General features: G+C 35.6%; 1 protein-coding gene across 2 annotated transcripts in view; it reads right to left on the reverse strand.

Annotated features, from left to right (window-relative positions):
• Positions 1-26,542, reverse strand: part of TAOK1 (TAO kinase 1) — a 158,824-nt gene that overhangs the window by 84,284 nt on the left and 47,998 nt on the right. The window contains exon 2 of one of the 2 annotated variants that reach the window (XM_077851919.1): positions 15,498-15,719. In XM_077851919.1, coding sequence (XP_077708045.1) covers positions 15,498-15,629 — 132 coding nt within the window. In that variant the 5' untranslated portion in view covers positions 15,630-15,719. Of the gene's footprint in view, positions 1-15,497; positions 15,723-26,542 lie in introns of both variants that reach the window. The other variant, XM_077851918.1, reaches the window with a different exon arrangement.

The following is a 26,542-nucleotide window of genomic DNA, read 5'->3' on the forward strand; positions in this document are numbered from 1 at the left end:
TGAGCCACCCAGGCGTCCTTCAAATATGCTTGTTAGTATCTATTTTAGAAGGCTGCTGAGATTTTGACTGGGATTGCATTGAATCTATACATCAATGTGGACATAAGTGACAGTATAACATTAATCTTCCAATCCATCAACACAGTATATCTCTTCAATTTATTTAGGTCTCCTTTGATTTTTTTCAATGTTTTATGGTCTTTAGAATACAAATCTTACACATTTTTTGTTGGATTTAAGCTCAAGTATTTCATTCTGTAGTTTCTATAAGCAGTACTTTTAGCATAAAACAAATTTTACTCGTTCACTGCTGACATACAGAAATAAAATGAAGTTTTGTATATTGAGCTTGTATCTTGCAACTTTGCTATACTCATCTATTAGTTCTCGGAGTCCTTTTGTAAACTGGGAATTTCCAAAGTAAACTATCATGTTGTATGTAACATGGTAAATATGTGGATAAATCTTTAAATACTTTTTTCTCTTAGATTCTTTAAAATACATGATTGTTTAAAGAAAAAATCATTAACACTGAATTCTTTATTTATAATGTATGCTGATGTGGGACACTGGCTTGCTCAGTTGTTGGAGCCTGCATCTCCTGATCTCAATGTAGTGAGTTCAAGCACCACATTGGATATAGAAATTACTTAAAAATAAAAAAATAATTTAAAAAATCTAGTGTGTGCAGATGTAATACATTAGACAAGAATAGCATAAATAATATAGACATTTTTATTGGAGTAATTAATATATAACAAATGAACTGAAAAGAGGATGGAATACTCCTCTCATAGAGTATAAGTCAGATGATAACAGTTAGAAAAGGTTTTTTTTAAGTGTTTATAGAGGGGCACCTGAGTGCTTTGGTCAGTAAGCATTTTCTTCAGCTCAGGTCATGATCCAGGGTCCTGGGATCGAGCCCCGCATCGAGCTGCCTGCTCAGTGGGGAGTCTGCTTCTCCCTCTGCCCTTCCCTCTGCTCACGCTCCTTCTCTCAAGTAAATAAAATCTTTTTTTAAAAAGGTGTTTATATATATATATATATATATATATATATATATATATATACACATACATATATATACATATGTATATATACACATAACAAAATACTTAAGTGATAAGTGAAGAGCAAAATACTACGTATCATCCATTCTCACTGCCTGAGAATAAAGATAAAGCCAAAATTGGCTATAGGCCTAAAGACAAACTGGATGTTGTAGAGAGCAAAAAACAGGAGGAAATCATTCTGTTTCAAACCATAAAACTCTGAAGATCCGTTCGGAAGCGATTGTAATGAACCAGTTAGAATGATCTGAAATCACCATCAATTAATCATATGTAAATTGCTTTTCTAGATCTTCTTTGTATATTTTTCTCATTTTTTTTTTTTAAGATTTATTTACTGACTTGAGAGAAAGAGAGAGAGAGAGAGAATGGAGGAAGGGTAGAGGGAGAGACAGAATCTCAAGTAGACTCCCTGTTTAAACATGGAGCCCAGTACATGGCTCAATCTCATGACTCTGAGATCATGACTTGAACCAAAATCTAGAGTTGGATGCCCAACTGACTGAGCCACCTAGGCTTCCCATACCTTTTTTTTTTTAATTAACATTGAACAATTTGCTGTAACCACTGAAAATATAAACTCACCAAGCCCCTAAAAGAATACAGATTAGTAAAATCTTATACTAGAAAAAAGAGGTAAATATTACAACTCATTCTTTAAAATGAAGAAAAATAACTTTAAAAAAATGAATTTGCCAGGATCATACATGATCTGTCATATTTGTTAGCAAGCTACCTATCTCCCAAGCCAGTGCTCTGTAACCCATCTACTGACATACTGGTTCTACTTATGGTATTGGAAACTAAAAGAGAAATTTTTATCTTCCTGGCAATCTAGAGATAGTAGTCCTTCTGGACAGCTAATTCTTTTGGTTTGCTTTCAAATACTTGATACCAGCCCTTGCTTGATTAGCTTGCCTGATGAGATAGCCAGCATACCTGGTTCAACTGGAGTATTTTTAAACTTTAGGTGATCCTTATTGTCAACTAATGAAAATTCAGAAATGTTATGAAAACTATTTGCAGTCATCTAAAAAAATTAGGTAAGAAGGTCCTTCCTCTATATACTCTATAGACAGATAATAGACATTAAAAGCCCTGTCATGGGGTAGGGATGAGAGAAACAAAAACCAAAGCATTCATTCATGTGTGCACTCTCACACACACAACACATACTCATAGGTTTGATACCATGAAATACAAAAGTTAGTGACCTAAAAATGGGATTATGGCAAAAAGATTAAATTCTGGGCTACATTCAAACTTTGCTCATCCAGCTGGCACATGTTTCCCAGACATCAAAACAATTAACAAAAAACACCTGCTTTTAGCAGTTGCCCTTGATTCCTTGATGCTTTCACATGCAATGGTTCCTGATGGGTGATTCCAACCTGAACCTAGGTTTCCTGACTTCCTAAAACAGCATTTATCTTGTTTCCCTCATTCATTTTGTTATGAAAATATGTCAAACATACAGTAAAATTGGATTCATTCAGTGAACTTTTGTTATGTCTCACTAGGTCAGAAGTCAGCCAACTTTTTCTATAGTGAGATACTAAGTATTTTAGGCTTTGTGGGCCAAGTACAATGATCTTTCTTTTTCTGTTGCATTTTCTTCCTTTTTTTTTTTTCTAATTGTAAAAACCATTTTTTAAGATTTTATTTTTAAGTAATCTCTACACCCAACACGGGGTTCAAACTTACAACCCCAAGATCAAGAGTCACATATTCTGCTGACTGAGGCAGCCAGGAGCCCCTGTAAAAACCATTCTTAATTTGGAAGTTGAGCAAAAGTAGTTCACATGCTGGATTTGGCCCCACTGGCTGTAATTTCCCAGGCCCACCTATAGATAAATCTTTGGGCAATATTTTGCCCCATTTGCTTTGAAACTTTCTAAAGTACATATTATCATCACATTGTCATTACTTATTATTGCAGAGGATTTGAGAATACACATTCTCACCCTTGGTTCCAAAATGCTTCTTCATATATTTTTTCTAATAACAAAAACATTCTTTTTTAAGATTTTATTTATTTATTCATGAGAGAGACAGAGAGAGAGAGAGGCAGAAACACAGGCAGAGGGAGAAGCAGGCTCCATGCAGGGAGCCCGACGTGGGACTGGATCCTGGTTCTGTCTCCAGGGTCATGCCCTGGGCTGAAGGTGGCGCTAAACTGCTGAGCCACCTGGGCTGCCCAAACATTCTCTTAAATAACCACAGTACTTACCAAATTTAGGAAATTCAGCATTGATATACAATTATCTAGTACACATATAGTCCATATTCAAATTTCATCAATTATCTTAGAAAATTTATAGAAAATTTCTTCCAATCACAATGTGGGCATTGTGTTTAACTGGGTCTCTTATAGGCCAGCTCCTGACATCTAGCTCAGACCAATTTGCTTTTGCTGCTCCTGTGAGATCCTTCCTATGGGACTATGAAACTTTCTTTCCCAGCCACAGATCTTTAAAATATTCCAGGTGGGTAGGACAACTCCAGAAACTACTACATAAGGAAGTCTAAGCACTAGGGAATCATCTCCCTACATACACAATAATTCTCTTCCATGAGGTACTACCATGTGCACCCTCTTATCAGAAAACAAGTTCTCTTATTCTATTAATTTAAACTTTAGTTCAAAAATGTGTATTCATGGAGTGCCTGGCTGGCTCAGTTGATAGGCATACAACTCTTGATCTCAGGGTTATGAGTTCAAGTCCCACACTGGGCGCAGAACTTATTTAATAAAAAAAGAAAAAATGTGTATTCACCTTTCTACCCTCACTGACACTATCTAAACTCTCAGTCTCTCGGGGTACCTGGGTGGCTCAGTGGTTGCGCATCTGCCTTTGGCTTGGGTCGTGATCCCAGGTTCCTGGGATGGAGTCTCACATTGGGCTCACCACAGAGAGCCTGCTTCTCCCTCTGCCTGTGTTGCTGCCTCTCTCTGTGCGTCTCTCATGAATGAGTGAATAAATAAATCTTCAACTCTCAGTATCTCTTTTTTTTTAAGATTTATTTATTTATTTGAGACAGAGAGCATATGCGCATTCGCACATGGAAGGGCAAAGGGAGAGGGAGGAGAGAAACAGACTCCCCGCTGAACACAGAGCCACAATGGGGTTGATCCCACGTTCCCTGAGATCACAACTTGAGCCAAAATTAAGTCAGACACTTAACCAACTGAGCCAGCCACTCAGGTATCCCAAGCCCTCAGTATTTCTTTCCTAAATTATCACAAAAGCTTCAAAATCAGCATCCTTTCTTTGATCTTTGACAAAGCCAATTTTTCCTTCACATTACTACAAGAATAAACTTTCTATATTATGAATGGGAATATAATATCTCTCCTGCACTTCAATAGGTTCCCTAAAGACTTTAGAATCAAGCCTACATTTGTTAGTATGGTGTATGGTGCTGTCTTCAAGAGTCTTTGCTTGTCTTTCCTTTTTACCTTTCTCTGATACATTCTTAGTCCCCACTACAACCTGATTTTTTCTGTTGTTTTTTTACAACCTTGATTTTAAAACCTACCTGCTCCAGTCACTTTAAAGACTAATGACAAGTTATAGATTTGGGGTAATACAATTTTATAGATTTAAAATTTTTAAATTACTGATATTTTGCTAATATGTTATTTAACTCAGTCCCTTTAATGCAAGGAAAAGGATCATAACATCACTATCCCCACTTAACATATCAGATGGGAAGGTCTAAAGAAGAGAGAAAATCTAAAGAAATTTATACTTTCATTACTAACAATGAAATACCAATTGCTCCAAAAACACATATATTTACAGAATGATATATGAAAACTCCATGCAAATACAAATATATCACACATTAACCTAGAAAATCTTACTACTAATACTTGCCCAAAACAACTATAAAAACAGGCAATATATGTAAAACAACCGCATGAAACTACTGAAGAGCAACAAATGCAGGGAAGGCTTGAGACACTAGAATGCTTAGAGAGACCAGAACGCTTGAGAGAAGACAACCTACAAAGTGAGCTATAAATTTACTCCAGCTTCATCCCTGAATTTGTGGCACAGAAAAATAAGAGTCCAAGGAGAAAGCCAGGCTAAGGAGACAGAAGCCAGAAACAGGAGCTTCCAAAACAGACTTACAGCGTATCATCTCAAAAAAGGGAGCTGAAAAGCAACAGCTCAAAAATCTGCAGGGGCTCCTAGGTGGCTCAATTGTTTGAAAATCTGACTCTTGGTTTTGGCTCAGATTGTAATCCCCCTGTTGTGAGATTGAGCCCCATGTCAGGGCTCCCTGCTTAGCGGAGAGCTCTGCTTCTCCCTCTCCTTCTGCCCATCCTCCCATCCTGCTCTCTCTCTCAAATAAATAAAATCTTAAAAAAAAAACAAAACAAAACCCTACACAATCCTAAACTTGCCTACCTGCCTCACTTGTTTTTTGCCATAGAAACCACAATAAGTGCTCTTGTCCATGTTTTTCCCTTGCTTCCTCTGCCTCCTCACTGACACCAGTGCTTCTGCAGACGCCCCCCTCTGGCCTGGCATGCCCTCTTCTCTTGGACCTGTTGAGTATAACAAACCTTTCCTGTAATCACCTGATCTTGATACCTGATCTGTTGGTGTCCCCACACCTGAATAAAACCTAAATTTACAACAATAATAACAAACTCTTGATTAATTCAAAAGATGGCAAGAACAGGGGTGCCTGGCTGGCTCAGTTGGTAAAACATGAGACTCATGATCTCAGGGTGGGGAGTTCAAGACCCACACTGGGCATAGAGCTCACTAAAAAACAGAAATCAAATACAAAAAAGACTTATGCCCAACTATAAGCAGTAATTGCATAAAATATAAATGAACAAAAAACCTCCATTAAAACAAATGAAAAAGAAAAAGTTCCTTACTTTGTTGTTGGCAGCAATTTTCTAGATAGGATCCCAAAGCACAAGAAACAAAGGCAAAAATATGGGCAGCCCCAGTGGTGCAGCGGTTTAGTGCCGCCTGCAGTCCGGGGCGTGATCCTGGGGACCTGGGATAGAGTCCCACATTGGGCTCCCCGCATGGAGCCTGCTTCTCCCTCTGCCTGTGTTTCTGCCTCTCTCTCTCTCTTTCTCTCTCTCTCGGTCTCTATGAATAAATAAAATCTTAAAAAAAAAAAAAGGCAAAAATAAGTAAGTGGGCTAAGTTAAATTAAAAAGACACACAGCAAAACAAAATGAAAAGGCAATCGATGGAATGGAAGAAAACATTTGCAAATCACATATCTGATAAGGAGTTAATATCTAAAATGTTTAACAAGTTCACAAAACTAAACAACTTGGATGAAACTTGAGTGCATTATGCTAAGTTAAATAAGACAGAAAAAGGCAAATACAGGGCACCTGGCTGGATCAGTCAGATGAACACAGGACTCTTAATCTCAGGGTCATGAGTTGGGAGCCTCATGTTGGATGCAAACTGCTTAAATAAATAAACTTAAAAAGAAAAAGACAAATACTGTATATTTAGAATCTAAAGAAGCTGCACTCCAAGAAACTAGAATAATGGTTACCAAGGGTTGAGAGGTGGGAGGAAATGGGCAGATATTGGTCAAAGGGTATACATTTCCAGTTATAAGATTAACAAGTTCTGGGAATTTAATGTATAGCATGGTGATTACAGCTAATAATACTATATTAGATCCTTGAAAGTTGCTAAGAGAGTAGATCTTAAATGTTTTCAATACAAAAAGGAAACGATAATTATGTGACAGGAAGGAGGTGTTACCTAATGATATAGTGGTTATCATTTTGCAATATATAAATATATCAAATCAATACACTGTACAGCTTAAACTTACACAATTTTATACATTAATCACATCACAATAAACGTGAAAAAATTCGGGGGGTGAAGACAACAAAGATGAGAAATATTTTATATTTTTAATTTATGTTTTGGGGGGCAGAGGAAGAGGGGAAGAGAATCTTAAGCAAGCTCTACACCAAATGTGGAGCCCCACGCAAGGGCTCAATCTTGTAACCCGGAGATCATGACCTAAGCCAAAATCAAGAGTTCGATGCTTAACCAAGCAAGCCACCCAGGTGCTCCAAGAAACACTTTAAATGTAAGGTTCCAGAAACAGTGAGTGAAAAAGGATGGAAAAAGAACTACCAGGCAAGCACTTGCCAAAGAAAGATGTGTGATTAATATCAAAGTAGATTTCAAAGCAAGAAATACTATGAAAAGACTGAAATTTTGTAATGATAATGGGACAATTCAACAAGAAGACACGATAATCTGAAATTTGTATATTCCTAATAAATCAGCCTAGAAATGCATGAAGAGACAGCTAAAAAGAAAAAAAAAAAAAGACAAATCCACAATCAGTAGAGATTTTAAAATACATTTTTGAGTTGCTGATAGAACATGCACATCAAAAACAAATAAATCAGAAAGGATGCAAAAGAGCTCAAGACTATAATCAATGTATGTTATCTACTTGACATGCATAGATCATTACACCCAACAAAGTACAGAAAATATGTAATTTTCCAGTGCTGGGACAAAATATTCACAAAATACATAAAATTGATAACTATCCAAGATATACAAAAGAACTCATACAACTCAAAAAGAAAAAAAACCAAGTTTTTAAAAACTGGGAAAAACATTTCAACACACACTTCCTAAAGATATGTGAATGGCCATTAAGTCTATGAAAAAGTACTCTATATCACCAATCATCAAGGAAATGTATGTTAAAACCTTATCGAAATACTATAACACACCCACCAGAATGACTCAAATTAAAGACTCAACACTTAATGTTAGCAGAATATGAAGCAAATGGAATTCTCATATACTGTTGATGCAAGTGTAAAATTTTTACTTAATGAAGAAGTCTGGTAATTGGTCATAAAACTAAACATATATACCTGCCTATGATCTGACAATTCCACCCTAGGTATTTAAGAGGAATGAAAAACTGAGTCCACAAAAAGACTTATACATCAAAAGACTTTTAAGTCATATAAGGTTATAAAAGACAAAGATTATTATTATATACTAATAAAAGTTCAATACAGCAAGAAGATATAACAATTATAAACATTTTATAATACCTAATAACAGGTCATTAAAATATATGAAGCAAAAATTGACAGAATTGAAGAGATATTAACAGTTCTTCAATGATAGTTGGAGACTTTAATACCCCACTCATAAAAGAGAACAACCAGACAGAAGCAAAGAAACAGAGAACACAATAAACCAACTAGATTGAATATACATATACAGAACACTCTACCCAACAAGAAAATACACATTCTTCTCAAGGGCACACAGGACATGTTCCAGGAAAGGCCATATATTAAGGAAAAAATCAAGTCTCAAAAAATTTAAAAAGACAGATATACAAAGAATATTCTCTGATCTCAATGGGATGAAGTTAGAAATTACAAAAAAGGAAAACTAAGGATGTCTGGGTAGCTCAGCTGGTTAAGCACCTGACTCTTGCTTTTGGCTCAGGTCATAATCTCAGGGTTGTAAGATTGAGCCCCACATTTCTCTCTCCCTTCCCATTTTCATTAAAAAAAAAAAAAAAAAAAAAGGAAAACTACAAAATTCACAAAGTTGTGGAAATTAAACAACCTACTTCTCAAGAACCAATGGATTGAAAAAGAAATCACAAAGGAAATTAGAAATACCTAGTTGAATGAAAACAAAAATAGAATATACCAAAACTTACGGGGTCAAGTAAAAGAAGCGCTCAGGAGGAAATTTATAGCTATGGACCCACAAAAAAAAGATTCTCAAATCAGCAACCTAACTTTACAATTTAAGGAACTAGAAAAAGAACAAACTAAACCCAAATTTAACAGAAGGAAGGAAAAAATAAAGATTAAAGCAGAGATAAAACAGAGTAGAAAAACAGGGAAAAAAAAATAAATGAAATCAAAAGTTGGTTCTTCAAAAAAATCAACAAAACTGACAAACCTTTAACTAGATGGCCTAAGGAAAAAAGATTACTAAACTCAGAAATTAACAAGGGCACATTACTATTGACTCTAAAATAAAAAGGATTTTAAGAGAGTACTATGAACCACTATACACCAATTAATTAGATGAAAAGGGCAAATTCTGAAAAATATAAAACCTACCAAGACTAAATTAGCCATGAAGAAATAGAAAATGTGAATAGTATCACTATAAGTAGTAAGTAGATTGAATCAGTAATCAAAAGTTTCCCAATAAAGCAAAGCCCTGGACCCAACGGGCTCTTAAAATTAAAAAAAAAAAAAAAATTCAACAATAAGAAAATATACAACCTGATTTTTTTTTTAAGAAAATTTTTTGAATTTTAAGTGGCTTCACATCCAATGAGAGGCTTGAACTCACAACCCTGAGATCAAGAGTCACATGCTCTACCTACTGGGCCAGTAAGGTGCCCCCACACAACCTAATTTAAAAATGGACCTAACAGGGACGCCTGGGTGGCTCAGCAGTTTGGCGCCTGCCTTCGGCCCAGGGAGTGATTCTGGGGTCCTGGGATCAAGTCCCACATCGGGCTCCCTGCATGGAGCCTTCTTCTCCCTCTGCCTGTGTCTCTGCCCCGCTCTCTCTCTGTCTCTCCTGAATAAATAAATAAAACCTTAAAAAAAAAAAAATGGCCTAACACCCTGACACCTTACCAAGGAAAACATACAGATGGGAAATTAGATATATAAAGATGGTCACATCATGATTATCAGGGAAATATAAATTAAAACAATTAGATACAATACTAGACACAATTAGAATGGCCAAAATCTGAAACACCAATAGAATCCTTTGGTACCAATGAGCATACAGAGCAACAAGAACTCTCATCATTCACTGCTGGTAGAAATGCGAAATGGTACAGCCCTTTTGGAAGATAGTTCGGTGGTTTCTTATAAAATTAAACATACTTTACAATACAGTCCAACAATGGCACTCCTTAGTATTTACTCAAAGGAAGTGAAAATATATCCACACAAAAACCTCCACACAATTTGTTTTTTTTCAAGGCAGTGAAAATACTCTGTATGATGATGGGTACTTAGCATACATTTGACTAAACACATAGAATGTATGGTACTAAGAGTGAATCTTAATGTACACTATGGTGATTATGTTACATCAATGTAGGTGGATCAGTTTTGTTTTGTTTTTTTTTTTTAAGATTTTACTTATTTATTCATGAGACAGAGAGAGAGAGAGAGAAAGGCAGAGACATAGGCAGAGAGAGAAGCAGGCTCCATGCAGGGAGCCCGATGTGAGACTCAATCCTGGGACTCCAGGATCACACCTTGGGCCGAAGGCAGATGCTCAACCACTGAGCCACCCAGGGATCCCTGGTTGATCAGTTCTATTCTGGTAGAGGATACTGGTAATGAGGGAGGCTATGCATGTGTGAGGAAAAGGATAAGAGATCTTTCTGTACTTTCAATTTTGCTGTGAACCTAACACTGCTCTAGAAAAATAAAATCTTTTTAAAAAATATTTTAAAATATCTCTATGTGGGGCGCCTGGGCGGCTCAGTCAGTTAAATATCTGCCTTTGGGCTCAGGTCATGATCTCAGGGTCCTGGGATCAAGCCCTGCATTGGTCTCCTTGCTCACCAGGGAGTCCGCTTCTCCCTTTCTCTCTCTGCCCCCATCCTGTTTGTGCTCTCTCCCATGCACACGCTCTCTCACTCTTTTGTTCTCTCTCTCTCTCTCTCTAAAAAATAAATAAAATCTTCTAAAACACTAAATAAATAAAATAAATATCTCTACTTAATATCTTCATCTCAATTCCTTCAGATGAAACTGTTCAGGTTTATAAAGTATTGCAATTTCACTTCTCAACAGGAAGTATATGCATGTAAATATATTTAAGTTTTTATTTATTTATTTAAATAATCTCCACACTCAATATGGGGCTTGAACTCATGACCCTGAGATCAAGAGTTGCATGCTCTTCTGACTGAACCAGCCACACATGCCTATATATAAATCTTTTACTTGCTTATGGTGGTATATTTTTAAACAATGAAAAAGTTAACCTACTTTCCCCCATCCGTATGTTTTACACCAAAAGATGTCTTCTTGGGGATCCTTGGGTGGCTCAGTGGTTTAGCGCCTGCTTTCAGCCCAGGGCGTGATCCTGGAGTTCCGGGATCGAGTCCCACATCGGGCTCCCTGCCTGGAGCCTGCTTCTCCCTCTGCCTGTATCTCTGCCTCTCTTCTGTGTGTCTCTCATGAATAAATAAATAAAATCTTAAAAAATAAAAAAAGTAGCACCATAAAATTTTTAAAAATAAATGACACTATCCTCATTTTAAAAATTAAATGGCGGGATCCCTAGGTGGCTCAGTGGTTTAGCGCCTCCCTTTGGTCCAGGGCATGATCCTGGAGTCCTGGTATCGAGTCCCACATCAGGCTCCCTGCATGGAGCCTGCTTCTTCCTCTGCCTGTGTCTCTGCCTCTCTCTCTCTGTATCTCTCATGAATAAATAATAAAATCTTTAAATTAATTAATTAATTAATTAATAAACAAACAAATAAATAAATAAAAATTAAATGGCATATAAAAACTATGTGTTATAGATATATGTAGGATGAATAATTATCTCATTTCGCCTTGGACTATGGGATTTCTAGGACATGGGACTTTTACCAGTAAAGCTGGGAGAATCTTGGAGCTCCTGCGTAGCTTAGTCAGTTCAGCATCTGCCTTTGGCTAAGATCATGATCCCAGAATCTTGGGATCAGGCCCCACATCGGGCTCCTGCTCAGTGGGGAGTCTCCTTCTCCCTCTGCCCCTTCCGCTGCTCATGCTTGTGTTTTCTTGCTCTCTTGAGAGAAGAGCCAAAATACTAAATAACTAAAACCAGGTATGAGTGGGAACATTACAACCAACCTACAGAAATAAAAAGGGTTATATGACATTTCTATGCACAACTGTATACCAATAAATTAGATAACCTAGATGAAACAAATTCCTAGAACCCACAAATAAAGTAACTTAAGAAAATAAAAAATAGGGACACCTGGATGGCTCAGTCGGTTAAGCGTCTGTCCTTGACTCAAATTATAATCCCAGGGTCCTGGGATTGAGCTCCATGACAGACTCTCTGCTTAGTGGGGAGCCTGTTTCTCCCTTTCCCTCTGCATGTGCTCTCTTGCTCTCTCTCTGTCAAATAATAAAATCTTTAAAAAGGAAAATAAAAAATAGCAACAGACCTCTAACAAGTTAACACTGAACGAGCAATAAAAAACAAAGTCTATAACCAGATGCCTTCACTGTGAATTCTAGCAAACATTTAAAGAAGAATTAACACAATTCTTCACCAACTCTTCCAAAAAATAAAAGAACACTTCCTAACTCAATGAGGCCAGTATTAGCCTGATACAAACACTAGACCAAGAAAATCATAAGTAAATTACAGTATCTCTTATGAATACAGATGTAGTCAAAGTACAATCAAACCAAAAACAACAGCCTATATAAAAGGATTATAAACCATGACAAAGTGGAATTTATCCCAGAAATGCAAGAGTGGTTCAATATAACAATATCAATAATGTAATTTACTACATTAACAGAACCAAGGAGAAAAACCATATGATCATCTTAATCGATATCAAAAAGGTATATAACAGAGTACAAAAAAAAAAAGAGTACAACAACTTTCATGAAAAAAACACTCAAAAAATTACAAATAGAAAGATCTTCAATATGATAAAGATTATTTACGAAAACCCCACAGATAACATTATTCTCAATGATGAAAAATGGAAAAAAGCTTTCTATTTAAGATCCGGAAACAAGGATGCTCACTTTCATCACTGCCATCAAAGTTCTAATTAGAACAAACATAATAAAAACAAATAAAAAGCATCCAAATTAGAAAGGAAGAAATAAAACAATTTTTTATACTTTTTTTTTTAAAGGTTAATCTTTTTTTTCTTTGAGGGAGACAAAGAGAGAGGGAGCACACAGAGGGAGAGCAAGAGGGAGAAGCAGACTTCTTGCTGAGCAGAGTGCCTGACGTGGGGCTTGAGGTTATCAGGACCCTGAGGTCATGACTTGAGCCAAAGGTAGACACTTAACCAATTGAGCCACCCAGGTGCCCCAAGTGACATGATCTTATATACAGAATTCCAAAGTATCCACATGAAAGATACTAGAGCTAATAAATTTAGCAAAACTAGAGTAAAAATCAATTCACATAAATCACTTGTTTCTATATACCAGAAATGAACAATCTCTTTAAGAGGGAATTAAAAAAGTAAATCCATTTACAATAGCAGCTAAAATAACATACTAATGACTAAATTTAAGCAATGAAGTACAACTGTACACTGAAAACTATAAAACATTGCTGACAAAATTAAAGACCTAAATAAAAGTTTAGAAGAACATCTTGTGTTCACAGATAGTTAAGACTTAGTATTAGTAAGATGCCATACTACCAAGCATAATCTATGGATTTAAATAATCCCTAACAAAGTTCCAACAGCAGAAAGGAAAAGCCGATTCCCAAATCTATATGGAATTCCAAGGACCCCCACATAGCTAAAACTATCCTTAAAAAGATTAATAAAGTTATCCCTGATCTCAAACTTACTACAAAGCTACAGTAATCAAAACAGTATTATACTAACATAAAGATGGATATGTCAACAAATGGAAAAGAACTGAGAGTTCAGAAGTAAACCCATACGATATGGTCAATTGATTCCAAAAAGATGTTAAGATAATTCAACAGGGAAAGAATAGTCTCTTCAATAGAGAGCACTGGAACAAATGAATTTCCACATACAAAACAATGAAATTGGACCTTTACCCCATTAATATATGCAAAAATTAACTCAAAGTGAATCAATGACCTGTAAATAAGAGCTAAGAGCATAAAACCCTTAAAAGAAAACATAAAAGTAAATCTTCATGACCTTGGATTTAGCAATGGATTCTTAGATATAACACCTAGAGCATAAGTAACAATGACCAAAAATAGACCAATTGGATTTAATCCAAATTTAAAACTTTTGTACATCAAAGGACATTATCAAGAAAGTGAAAAGATAAACTACAGAACAGAAGAAAATATTTGCAATTCATGTATCTGGTTAAGGATTTAATATTAAGAATACGTAAAGAACCCTTACAACTCCACAACAAAAAGACAACCCAAATTTTAAAATGGGCAAACTATTTGAATAGACATTTCTCCAAAGAAGATATACAAATGACTAATAAACACATGAAAAGATGCTGAACATTTTTAGTAATAGGAAAATACAAATCAAAACATCAAGTTACTACTTCACAACGAGTAGGATGGCTATAATCAAAGTAATAAAAAAATAACAGGCATTTGTGAGGATATGGAATAATCCGAATTCTGGTAAATTGCTGATGGGAATGGAAACAGGGTACAAGCACTATGGTACAGTTTGTCAGTTCCTCAAAAAGTTAAACCTAAAATCACAATGTGATCTAGTATTTTTCACTCCTAGGTACACACTCAAATTTGAAAACAGTGACTGAAACAGATATTTGTACACCAGTGTTCATTATAGCATTTATTCACAATAGTCAAAAGGTGGACACAATCTAGTGTCCATCAACAAATGAATGGATAAACAAACCATGGTATATTTATACAATGGGGTATTATTCAGCTATAAAAAGGAATGAAGTACTGATACATGCTACAGCATGGTTGACCTGTGAGGTGTTAAGCTATACAGTATCCTAAGCGATATAAGCTAGTCACAAAAGTACAAATATTGTATGATTCCATTCATATGAAATATCTACAATAGGCAAATTCATAGAAAAAAGTAGATCAGAGATTAGGTAGAGGGAGAAGAAGTTATTGCAAATAAATACAGAGCTTATTGTTTGGGGTGATAAAAAAAAGTTTTGAAAATAGTGGTAATGGTTGTACAACATTGTGAGCGTAATTAACACCACAAATTGTACATTTAAAAATGATTAAAATGGTAAATTTGAGGATTCTTTTAGCACAACACACACACATATACACACAAGAAAAAAGACTTTGGTACATAGCTTCTGTCAAACAATAATCCTAGAATTCCTCAACACTAAAATTGACTACGTATGAGACTTTACAGAAGTCAGTGTTCTATAAAAATTTAATTCTGTAGTAATGCAAGTCATTAGACTCCTCAAACTACTGTGCTAAAATGCCAAACCACATGTAAGTTAAAGCAAAATAAAAATCTTTCCCATTTTTTCAATAATCCAAGAAGCTCAATAAATAAAACTATCTACTTTCATATTATATACATACATCTATGCAAGTGATTATAAAACGGACTACTGCCTATGATTCTTTATATTATTGTTTTTTACTCGCCAGGACTAAATATTAAGTAAATGCTGGTCACTGACATTAAGCCTTTAACACTTACAAAATACACTGCTCCAAAGCTTCCATGGCCAATTTCTCTGAGATCTGTAAAGAGCTTCTCTGGATCTTCTTTGAAGAAGAGCTCTGCAATTTCAGGGTCCTTCAGGCTGCCCGCTCGGTTAGTTGATGGCATCCTGCTGGGCAATCAGTTCTCTGATTCTAATTTTATACTGCTATCCCAATCCTTGGTTCATCTGTATGAATGAAGCCACACTGGCATAAACTACTGTAGAGAAATAAAAAAAGAAAAAAGTCAGGAAAAGCAAAAGCTACTAAGAATAATTAGTATAAGATCATTTTCTGACAGCATATACAAAATTATCTCAGGTCTAGATTTTCACTGAGAAGGAAGTATGGTCTACTAGTATAGTAGTTCCTCATCTGGCTCATGATCACAATTACCTGTGGTACTTTAAAAAAAAAAAAGATTCTTAATATCCATAGTATACAAGTAAATAGTGTATGTATACTTTAAAAAGTAAACAAATCTTTATATCATAGAAGCCTTTCTATGTCAATACTTCAAGATTTACCTAATCCAGATACAGCGCACGCATCAGAAGAGATAACACATAGCTATCAAAAATCTGCATTAACAACTTAAGATGTACCAATAGTATGTCTTTGACACCAGGAAGATTCTCATCTATTAATGATATTCAAATATAAGAAAATACACAAAATATTTAATTCAGTAAGTTATGTTTCTTTTCCTTTCAGATACCATTTGCCAGTATTTAATCAACTCTAATACAGACAATCCAAAGAAAACTACAATGGAAGAAATAATGATTTTCACACAGACAACTGTTTCCCCATAAACCTGATTCACATTAAAATATGGCCTTTATCAAATCTGCATCATTAGATAAGTAGATACTACAGATAACCAGTAAACTCCCTGGTGTTCTGGTATCAGTTCCTTTGTATCAGATTACTCGTTTTTAAAAATAGCTGTCGTAACTGAGAGGCTTTAGAACCTGGGTTCTGGAAAAAACTGCCTGGACATGAATCCTGTCAACACTATTTACAAACTGTGAGCTCAGGTAGCCTCATTTTCCTAATCTGTACAATGAAAATAATCTATTTTCGAGAATGGGCTAGCACACTCCAGAAAATCAGAGAAATAAATAATGGGGGAACTGAACATTTACACTATCTAATACTAAAAGATAACTATGGCATCATTAGAATACTTGAAAATAGGACAAGCAACACACTCAAATATGGCTGTCTTGGAATTTAGCATACAACGAAAGGAGAAAAAAATAAATGTTGAGAAAATTGAGAATCCATTTAGAAAAAGAAATATAGGGCAGCCCAGGTGGCTCAGCAGTTTAGCGCCGCCTTCAGCCCAGGGCGTGATCCTGGAGACCCGGGATTGAGTCCCGCGTCAAGCTCCCCGCGTGGAGCCTGCTTCTCCCTCTGTCTGTGTCTCTGCCTCTCTGTCTCTCATGAATAAATAAATAAAATCTTAAAAAATATATACATAAAAATTATTACACTCACATATCTTATGTAAACATTACTGCTAAGTGGCTTCAGAGGCATCCCAAATAAATGAGGAAAAACTGCCTAAGTGATGCTTGGACACTCCAATAACTATTTGGCAAAAAATAAAATGAGAACTGTTCCTCAAAATGAACACCATAATTACATATGGGTCAGAAATAGAAATTTAAAAAATAAAACTCGGCGACTGGCTGGGTCATTCAGAAGAGCATGTGATTCTTGATCTTGGAGTCATGAGTTTGAGCCCCTCACTGGGTGTGGAAATTACTTAAATAAGATTTTAAGGAACACCTGGGTGGCTCAGTGGTTGGGCATTTGTCTTCAGCTCAGGGCGTAATCCTGGAGTCCCGGGATTGAGTCCCGCATCAGGCTCCCTGCATGAAGTCTGCTTCTCCCTCTGCCTGTTTCTCTGCCTCTCTCTCTCTCTCTCTCATGAATAAATAAATCTTTAAAAAATAAATAAATAAAATAAAATTTAAAAAGTGAAACTACAAATAAAAGAAGTTCCTCCATAATCAGGGATAGAGGAAACTTTATGATCCAAATCCAAAACAATAATAACAAAGAATGATACATATTTAACAATATTAAAAAAAAAAAAAACTTGGAAAGAGTGGTCATGGAAAAAGACACTCCAAACAAAAAGAAAGAAAAAAAAAAGATAAACTTGGGGGAAAAAAGCTTGAAACTTAGGTTTACAAAGGGTTAATAACGCTAATATATAGAGTTAAAAAAAAAAGGAAAGAAAAAAACCAACAATCTGATATCCTTAATATCCAAAATGTTCCAAAAAACAGCAGAGAAAAAATACAGCAGATATGTGAGTTCACAGAAAAAAGACTATACTTGAATTAAATTAAAAACTTTAAAAAATTAAATGGCTTAAATCTGAACAACCATTAGGGCAGCCCTGGTGGCTCAGCGGTTTAGCGCTGCCTTCTGCCCAGGGCATGATCCTGGAGACCCGGGATCTAGTCCCACATCGGGCTCTCTGCTTGGAGCCTGCTTCTCCCTTTGCCTGTGTCTCTGCCTCTCTCTCTCTCTCTCTCTCTCTCTGTATCTCTCATGAATAAATAAATAAAATCTTTAAAAAATAAAATTAACTATTAAATATACGAAAATATGTTCCAAATCACTTCAAGTAAGAGAACTATAAATTAAAACTATACTAAGATTTCATTTGTATCTATCAGAAACGCAAAAATTCACCACATGCTGATGGTACGGTAGAAGGGAAATACGTATGCACTCATCCATTAATAGCGGTAATGATAAAACAGTGCAAACCCTAAGGAGAAAAATCTAGCCAAAACATATATGCACTTATCATTTCACACAAAAATACCACTTTAAGGAATCCATGCCAAAGATACTTACAGAGAATATAAGAAATGATAAAGGCACAAGGTCAGAACTGGAAATCATTATATCGCTAATGGGAGTATAAAACAGTACAACCATTTTGGAAAACTGTTTAGCAGATGCTTATCAAGAAAAATAAATATTTACTATATGAAGGAGCAATTCCTGAACTAGTCATTTATTCAAAGAAAAGAAAACACAGGTACACAAAAACTTGCACATAATAGTTTTATTCGTAACAGTCCAAAACTGCAAATACAAATGCCTCTCAACAAGTAAATGTATAATAGAATTGTGGCATATTTACACAATGAAATACTATTCACAGCAATAAACAGGAATAAACTACTGACACATGAAGAAACACACATGAATATCAAAAACATTCCGTTCACTCAGCAAAAGAAGCCAAAAACAAAAGAGTACGTACTTAATGATTCCCCTGATAAATTCTCATATAGGCAAAATTAGTCTCAAGTAATATATCCAATGTTACTTAGGGTGGGTATGGAGGACAAAAGGGCCCAAAGGAGTTTCTAGGGATAACAGAATACTAGTGTATACACTTGTATTATGTACTATATTATGTTATTCAGTTGTAAAACTCTAATTGAACACTTAAAATGGATGCATTTCACTATGTGTAAATTATACTTCAATTAACAACTTTAAAAAATTAAATGGCTTAAATCTAAGTGCAATATACACATGTATAAAAATCTAAGTACCATATACACACTCTCTTACGTGTGCACTCTCTATATAGTGCAAATTTATGAACAAGGTATAGAAGGATATGTATTGAAATATTAATATTTTCTTGGATAAAGCAGAACCATAAAAAGCATTATTGCTGGCCTACACATCTGTATTATCTGAATTTTTATAGCAATTGCTTTTATAATTTTAAGAAATTTACATTGCATTTTAAATTTGAGGGAAATAAAATAGAACATTTTTAGAACTAGAAGAATACATACTCTGACTATGGAGAACATCCAAAAAAGGCTATTAGCATTTTTTTTTAATTCACAAAGGACTAATGCATTTTACAATTTTGTATGTCAAAAAAATTTGAGTCAATCACAAAAACTGAAACATTCAGAGCAAACACAATTAAGGAGGCATATTCCTTAAATATATAAATATTATTCAAATCACTAGAAAGTAGCTAATTCATCAACATATAAATAAACGGCCAAAGGATATACATCAGCATTCCATAAACAGGTAATATAAATTACTGGCGAGAGAAGTTAAAACTTGATGGGTACAGCCATGAGTTTTAGATTATATTTCCCTTCTTTAATTCCTGGCTTTGACCTCTTATAGCCTGAATTACAGAACTATGTTCAGGGTGCTGACAAGAAAACCCTTGAAGAAATCAAATCCCCTCTTTCCATCCAAAGGACCAGAAAAAGGAGATCTAAAGACTGGGAGGGGGAAAGCCATTATTTTCTCTTTTGTCTCCTCAGTCACAGAACTGCACTGCCCTAGGAACAGAAAAACAAACAACAACAACAACAACAACAAAACATAAGAAAGCCTATCTCTTTGGCCAGAAAAATTGGAAAACAGGGTTCTTGTTGACCCAAAAAGTATGAAGGGGATTCCCATTATTTTCTTAAACTCCTCTTTCCTTTCCCCACTTCACTTAAGGGTAGCCCCATTATGAAGACTTGTACAAAGCACAGGTCTTAATGCTCAGGGAAAAACTTGTCTTTCTGATCAGAAGAACAGGGAAATAGCCACTGGAAACTGAAGAGTATGGAGGAAAATCGTGGACAAGAGAGAGATGGAAAAGAGATCTCTAATTCTTTTCTTTTGGTATAAGCCAAAACAAATACTGATTTGCACTTGTGTAGACTCAAGTGAAATGAAGGCTACACTAAAGACAATTAATCTATAATATAAACCACTGCCAAGTCTCATACTATCACTGAAAGGCATAGCTCAGGGCAAATCCAAAGAGCACAGCAAAGGTTTTGAAAATAGAACTGAGGGATGCCTGGTTGGCTCAGTGGTTGTGTCTGCCTTCGGCTCAGGTAGTGATCCTGGGGTCCTGGGATCGAGTTCTGAATCAGGCTCCCTGCAGGGAGCCTGCTTCCCCCTCTGCCTATGTCTCTGTGTCTCTCATGAATAAATTTTTTTTAAATCTTAAAAAAAAAAAAAAAAAAAAAGAAAACAGAATTGATACTGGAACCACCACCTATAGAAAGTGAGATAGAACTTCCCATTTAAACCAGTTGGTGTCTACTGAAAATGAAAACAAATCAACATTCTCTAGAGCATATTAATAGGACTCAGAAATGACAACATAATATTCACAGTGTCCAAGATAAAATCCAAAATTACTCTACATGTAAAAACAAACAACACACACACACACACACACACAAAACTGGTAAATATGACAAATTATCAAGGGAACAGAGGACCAACAGATGCCTATTTTGAGATGATTCATGTTGGAATTATTACAAAAAGACTTAAAAAGCAGTTATTACAACCATAACAAATGAGGTAAGGTTAACACTATGGAAACAACTGAAAAGACGTTAAGTTCTTAGTAGAGAAATACAAAATTTTTTTTAAAAATCACACAAAAGGGCACCTCGGTGACTCGGTGGTAAGCATCTATCTGCCTTCAGCTCAGGGTGTGATCCTGGGGTTCTGGGATCAAGTCCTGAATCAGTTCCCTATGGGGAACCTGCCTCTCCCTCTGCCTATATGTCTTTGCCTCTCTCCCTGTGTCTCTCATTAATAAACAAAAAAAAAGAATCACATAAAAAACTCAGTATCATAAATGAGGGGTGCCTGTCTGGCACAGTCTGTATGTAGGGCAAGCAACTCCTGCACAGTCTGTAGAGCACGCAACTCTTGACCTTGGAGTTATGAGTTCAAAACCCATGTTGGGCATGTTACTTACTTTAAAAAAAAAAAATGAAAAAAAAAAAAACCTCATTGTATGGGCTCAGTTGCACAACAGAGATTAAAGAAGAAAGAGTAAACTTTAAGACAGCAATAGAAATTAAATGAAACTAAAGAACAGATTGAAAAAACTGAATCAAGCCTTAGTGACTTATGACACTATCAAATTGTCTACATTTCAAATCATTGGTATTATTAAGGAGAGGGAAAATAAATTGGTAGAGAAAAAAGATTTTTTTAGTAATGTCTGAAAACTTCACAGATTTGATAAAAGACATAAATTTCGAGATTCAAGAAACTCAACAAACCCCAAATAGGACAGATTCAAAGAAAGTCAGGCTAGACACACCTCATCAAAATATTAGAAAAAGATAATTTAAAATTTGAGTAACAGATTTTGTGTAAAAAACAGTGGAGTCCACAGAAAGTGGAATAATATCTTTAAGGTGATAAAAGGAAAGAACTACCAAGCCAGAACATAATTCTGAACCTGGCAGAAGTCTTCTATAGGAATGAAGGGGAAAAAGAGAAAGAAAGAAAAAGAGAAAGGAAGATTCTTACATGATACAAAACTAAGAGAATCTATTGCCAGCGGACCTACTCTAAAAGAAATACAAAATATTAAACAAAAGAAAGCTAGAGTAGCTACATTAGAATCAGACAAAATAGACTTCCCAACTAAAAAAAAAAATCACAAGAGATAAAGAACATTAAATAATGATATGATTCCACTAACAAATCCCAAATTTGTCTTCACCTGACAAAAGAGCTACAAATTGATGAAGCAAAAACTGATACAACAGAAAAGAGAAATCATATTAGTCTATAATTATACTAGGAGACTCCAATGCTGCTAAGAAACTCAAAGAAAAAGTAGTCTGAAAATACATAGAACAACATCAGTCAACTTTACCTAATGACATTTCTAGAATACTATGCTTGACAACAACAGAATATACATTCTTTTCAAGAGCACATGATATTCACACCAAGACAGATTACATTCTGGGCCATAAAACAAATCTTAACAGGCATAAATAATTTCAACTCATACAAAATATATTATCTGACCACAATGTAATTACATTTAAAGTCAGTATCAAAATGTAACTTAAAAAAAAAAAACCTACAAAATCTGGAAATTAAACGCACACTTCTAAGTAATCCATGGGTCAATAAAGAAGTTTCAAGGGAAATTAGAAAAAAATACAAATTAGGGTGCCTGGCTGGCTCAGTCTAAAGAGCATACAACTTGTGGTCTTGGGGTTGTCAGTTTGGGCCCCACACTGGGTGTAGAGATTACTTAAAACAGAATTAAAAAACAAATTTTTTTTTTTTTAAGTAGAGGCCTTTAAAAAAAAAAAGATTTTATTTATTTATTCATGAGAGACAAAGAGAGGCAGAGACATAGGCAGAAGGAGAAGCAGGCTTCCCACAGGGAGCCCAATACGGGACTCGATCCCCAGACCTGGGATCATGCCCTGAGCCCAAGGCAGATGCTCAACTGCTGAGCCACAGGTGTCCCTAAAAATAGAATTTAAAAAAAGAATACAAATTGAATGAAAATAAAAATACAACATAAGATTTGTAGGATACAACTAATACAGTGCTTACATACATAAAAGTTCAAGGCACTTAATCTATATCAGAAAAAAAGATTTCAAATAAGTAATCTACACTTCATCTTTAGAATATATAAAGAGAAGGGAGCCTGGGTGGCTCAGTCAGTTAAGGGTCTCACTCTCTTTATCTGAGTTCAGGTCATAATCTCAGTGTTGTGAGTTCAGGCCTCACATTGGGTTCCATACTGGGCATGGAGCTTACATTAAAAAAAAAAAAACAAAAAAAACCTATGACAAGAAAAGCTACTGAAACCAAAAACAGAGGTACCTGGATGGCACAGCTGATCAAGTGTAAGACTCTTAGTTTCCGCTCAGGTAGTGATCTCAGAATCATGAGATCAAGCCCCGCGTAGGGCTCCATCTCAGCTCAGAGTCTGCTTGAGATTCTCTCTCCTTCTGCGCCCCCCTTTCCAAACTGAATAAATGAATAAATCTTTTTTTAAAAAACACAAAAATAAATATAAGAAAGGAGATATTAAAGAAACAGAATAGAAATCAATGAAATTAGAAAACAAAAAAACCAATATAGAAAAATCAATCAAACCAAGAGACAATTCCTTTGGGTAATTAAAAAAAACTCAACAAAACTGAAAGACCTCTGCCAAACTAACCAAGGAAAACAAGAACAGATACTAACTAGCAAACATAGAAATCAAAGGGGAAATATTACTACATACTCTTAGAACACTGAAAGGAAGAAGGAATAGCTCTAAGTTCCTGAATTTAATTCACCATTCTAAACAGACTAAAGAAAAAAGAAATATATGATCACATCAACAGAGGCAGAAAAGGATTTGACAAATTCAACAAGCATTTGTGATAAAAACATTCAGAAACCAGGAATAAAAGGGAACATCATTAACCTGGCTAAGAGTATCTACAAAAAACTAGCTAACATGATAATGATTAACAACTAAAAGATTTCCCCTAATGAGTAGAAACTAAGGAAGAATGTCTATTCTATTCACTCCTCTTCAACACTGTACTAGAAGTGCGAGCCCATGCAATAAGAAAAAGAAATACATAATAAAAATAAATAAATAAATAAATAAAACTCTCTAATTGCTGACATTACATGGAAAATCCCAAAGAATACACAACACAGTAAAAGAAAAAAAGAAGTATTTAGATAGATCTATAAATATTCAAAAGAGGATTTATATAGTAAGAACAATAAATGGAGTGCCTGGCTGGCTCAGTCAGTAAAGCATGCAATTCTTGATCTCAGGGTCATGAGTTCAAGCTCCATCCTGGGTGGGGAGAGAGAGAGAGAGAGAGAGAGAGAGAGAAAGAGAGAGAGAGAGGAAGGAAGAAAGGAAGGAAGGAGGGAAGGGAGGGAGGGAGGGAGGGAGGGGGAGAGGGAGAGGGAGAGGAGATGAAACTGTAAAGAAACTCCTAGAAACTTTTACTAGAAAAGTTAGGACTGGGATCCCTGGGTGGTGCAGCGGTTTAGCGCCTGCCTTTGGCCCAGGGCTTGATCCTGGAGACCCGGGATCGAATCCCACGTCAGGCTCCTGGTGCATGGAGCCTGCTTCTCCCTCTGCCTATGTCTCTGCCTCTCTCTCTCTCTGTGTGACTATCATAAATAAATAAAAATAAAAAAAAAAAAAGTTAGGACAGTAGTTACTGTAGGAAAAATAAGGGGTTGCAACTCCTCTGAGACAGTCGGAGGAACATCTAGAATGGCTAGCAAAGTTCCATTTCTTGTCTTAGGTAGTGATTAACAAGGGAATTTTACTTATAATAATTCATTAAGCTATTTGTTTGCCAAACTTCTGGATGTTTGATTTCATAATAAAAAGAATGAAAGCAAAAATTATATATACTGTAGTTTTTGCAAAGAAGGCAATACAACAAAGCAGTATGGATTATATGTTGGTAGTTATGGCCAGTATTATGGACAATATTCACAAGTCTATACTTTCCTTATGTTCCAAATTTTCAACAATCATCACATGTTCAACTTCCACAACTGGGAAAAAGATAAAGAAAACACACCCAACATTTGTGCACACTCTTTGGGCTGCAAGAAGACAGAAAAAATGAAAAATAAAATGGACACCTAAATAAATAGATAGATAATAAATAAATAAATAAATAAATAAATAAATAAATAAACGAACTCAAACAATGTTAGAAATCCCTGAAATACTCCATTACACTGCTAGGCTAGAGTTTATACTATCCACTGCATAACTGGTTTTCTATACATCCTCAAATTCCCAAAAGTAAAATACTTTTATATAAAACTTTGTGGGATGCCTGGCTCAGTGGTTGAGCGTCTGCCTTTGGCTCAGGTCGGGGTCCCAAAGTCCTGGGATCAGGTCCTACATTGGGTTCCCCGCAGGGTGCCTGCCTCTCGCTCTGCCTGTGTCTCTGTCACTCTCTGTGTCTCTCATGAACAAATAAATAAATAAAATCTTTAAAAAATATACAATAAAATAAAAACAAAACTTTGCATCATATCTTGGTTGCCTACACTCGTTCAGAATACTGCTACGACAGAGTCATCAAAGTTAAAACTGACAAAGGCACTTGGATTTGAGTCTTGTCCATTTTAAAAATCAGTCATGAATAATTACAGGGAAAGAAACAGCACAGAAGAGCTTTCACAACAACCCTAATCATAAACTCCGTAATTTCTCCAGTATGCAAAAAATGAGTATTAGGTACATGAATACCCAACACACAGGACTAATACAGCTAGATAAAACTATAGCTCAGGCTTAAAAGACATAAATATTTATAATAAGTTCTTAAACATACTATGAGACTATACATGCAATCTTAAAAAAAAAAACAAAAAACAGGCTGTTAGGTTATATTTAGACCAAAGAAGCTTATCATTTATTACGTTATTTAGGGCTGAATATAAAAGACAAAAACAATTTTTGTGGGTTGGTACCATTTTGTTCCACCCTAAAACATTTATCTAAAAAAGCTCAATGAGGGCAGCCCCAGTGGCGCAGCAGTTTAGCAGGCAGTCCGAGGTGTGATCCTGGAGACCCGGGATCGAGTCCCATGTCGGGTTTCCTGCAGAGCCTGCTTCTCCCTCTGCCTGTGTCTCTGCCTCTCTCTCTCTCTGTGTCTCTATGAATAAATAAATAAAATCTTTTATTTTTTATTTATTTATTTTTTTTTAATTTTTTTTTAAATGTTTATTTATTTATGATAGTCACAGAGAGAGAAAGAGAGAGAGGCAGAGACACAGGCAGAGGGAGAAGCAGGCTCCATGCACCGGGAGCCCGACGTGGGATGCGATCCCGGGTCTCCAGGATCGCGCCCTGGGCCAAAGGCAGGCGCCAAACCCCTGCGCCACCCAGGGATCCCCAAATAAAATCTTTTAAAAAAAATGTTTAAAAAAGCCCAATGAAACCAGAATAAAAAAATCCAATATAATTTATTTTAAAATTTCAGATCAAATTATGATTTTCAGAACTGTTCCACATTTGTAAAACAAAGTCTAATAACTGACAATAACATCAGTCAAAGCAACATAAAGAAGATGGGGGAAGGGTACTGATAATCACAGTATATTCAGTTATTACTTGAGGAATGCTCCTTGGATGAACAGTGATGATGTCATGCTATTCCATTTTTTAGGAACCTTCAGATTTTC

The sequence above is a fragment of the Canis aureus genome, chromosome 16 (genome assembly GCF_053574225.1).
Source record: "Canis aureus isolate CA01 chromosome 16, VMU_Caureus_v.1.0, whole genome shotgun sequence".
Lineage (NCBI taxonomy): Eukaryota > Metazoa > Chordata > Mammalia > Carnivora > Canidae > Canis > Canis aureus.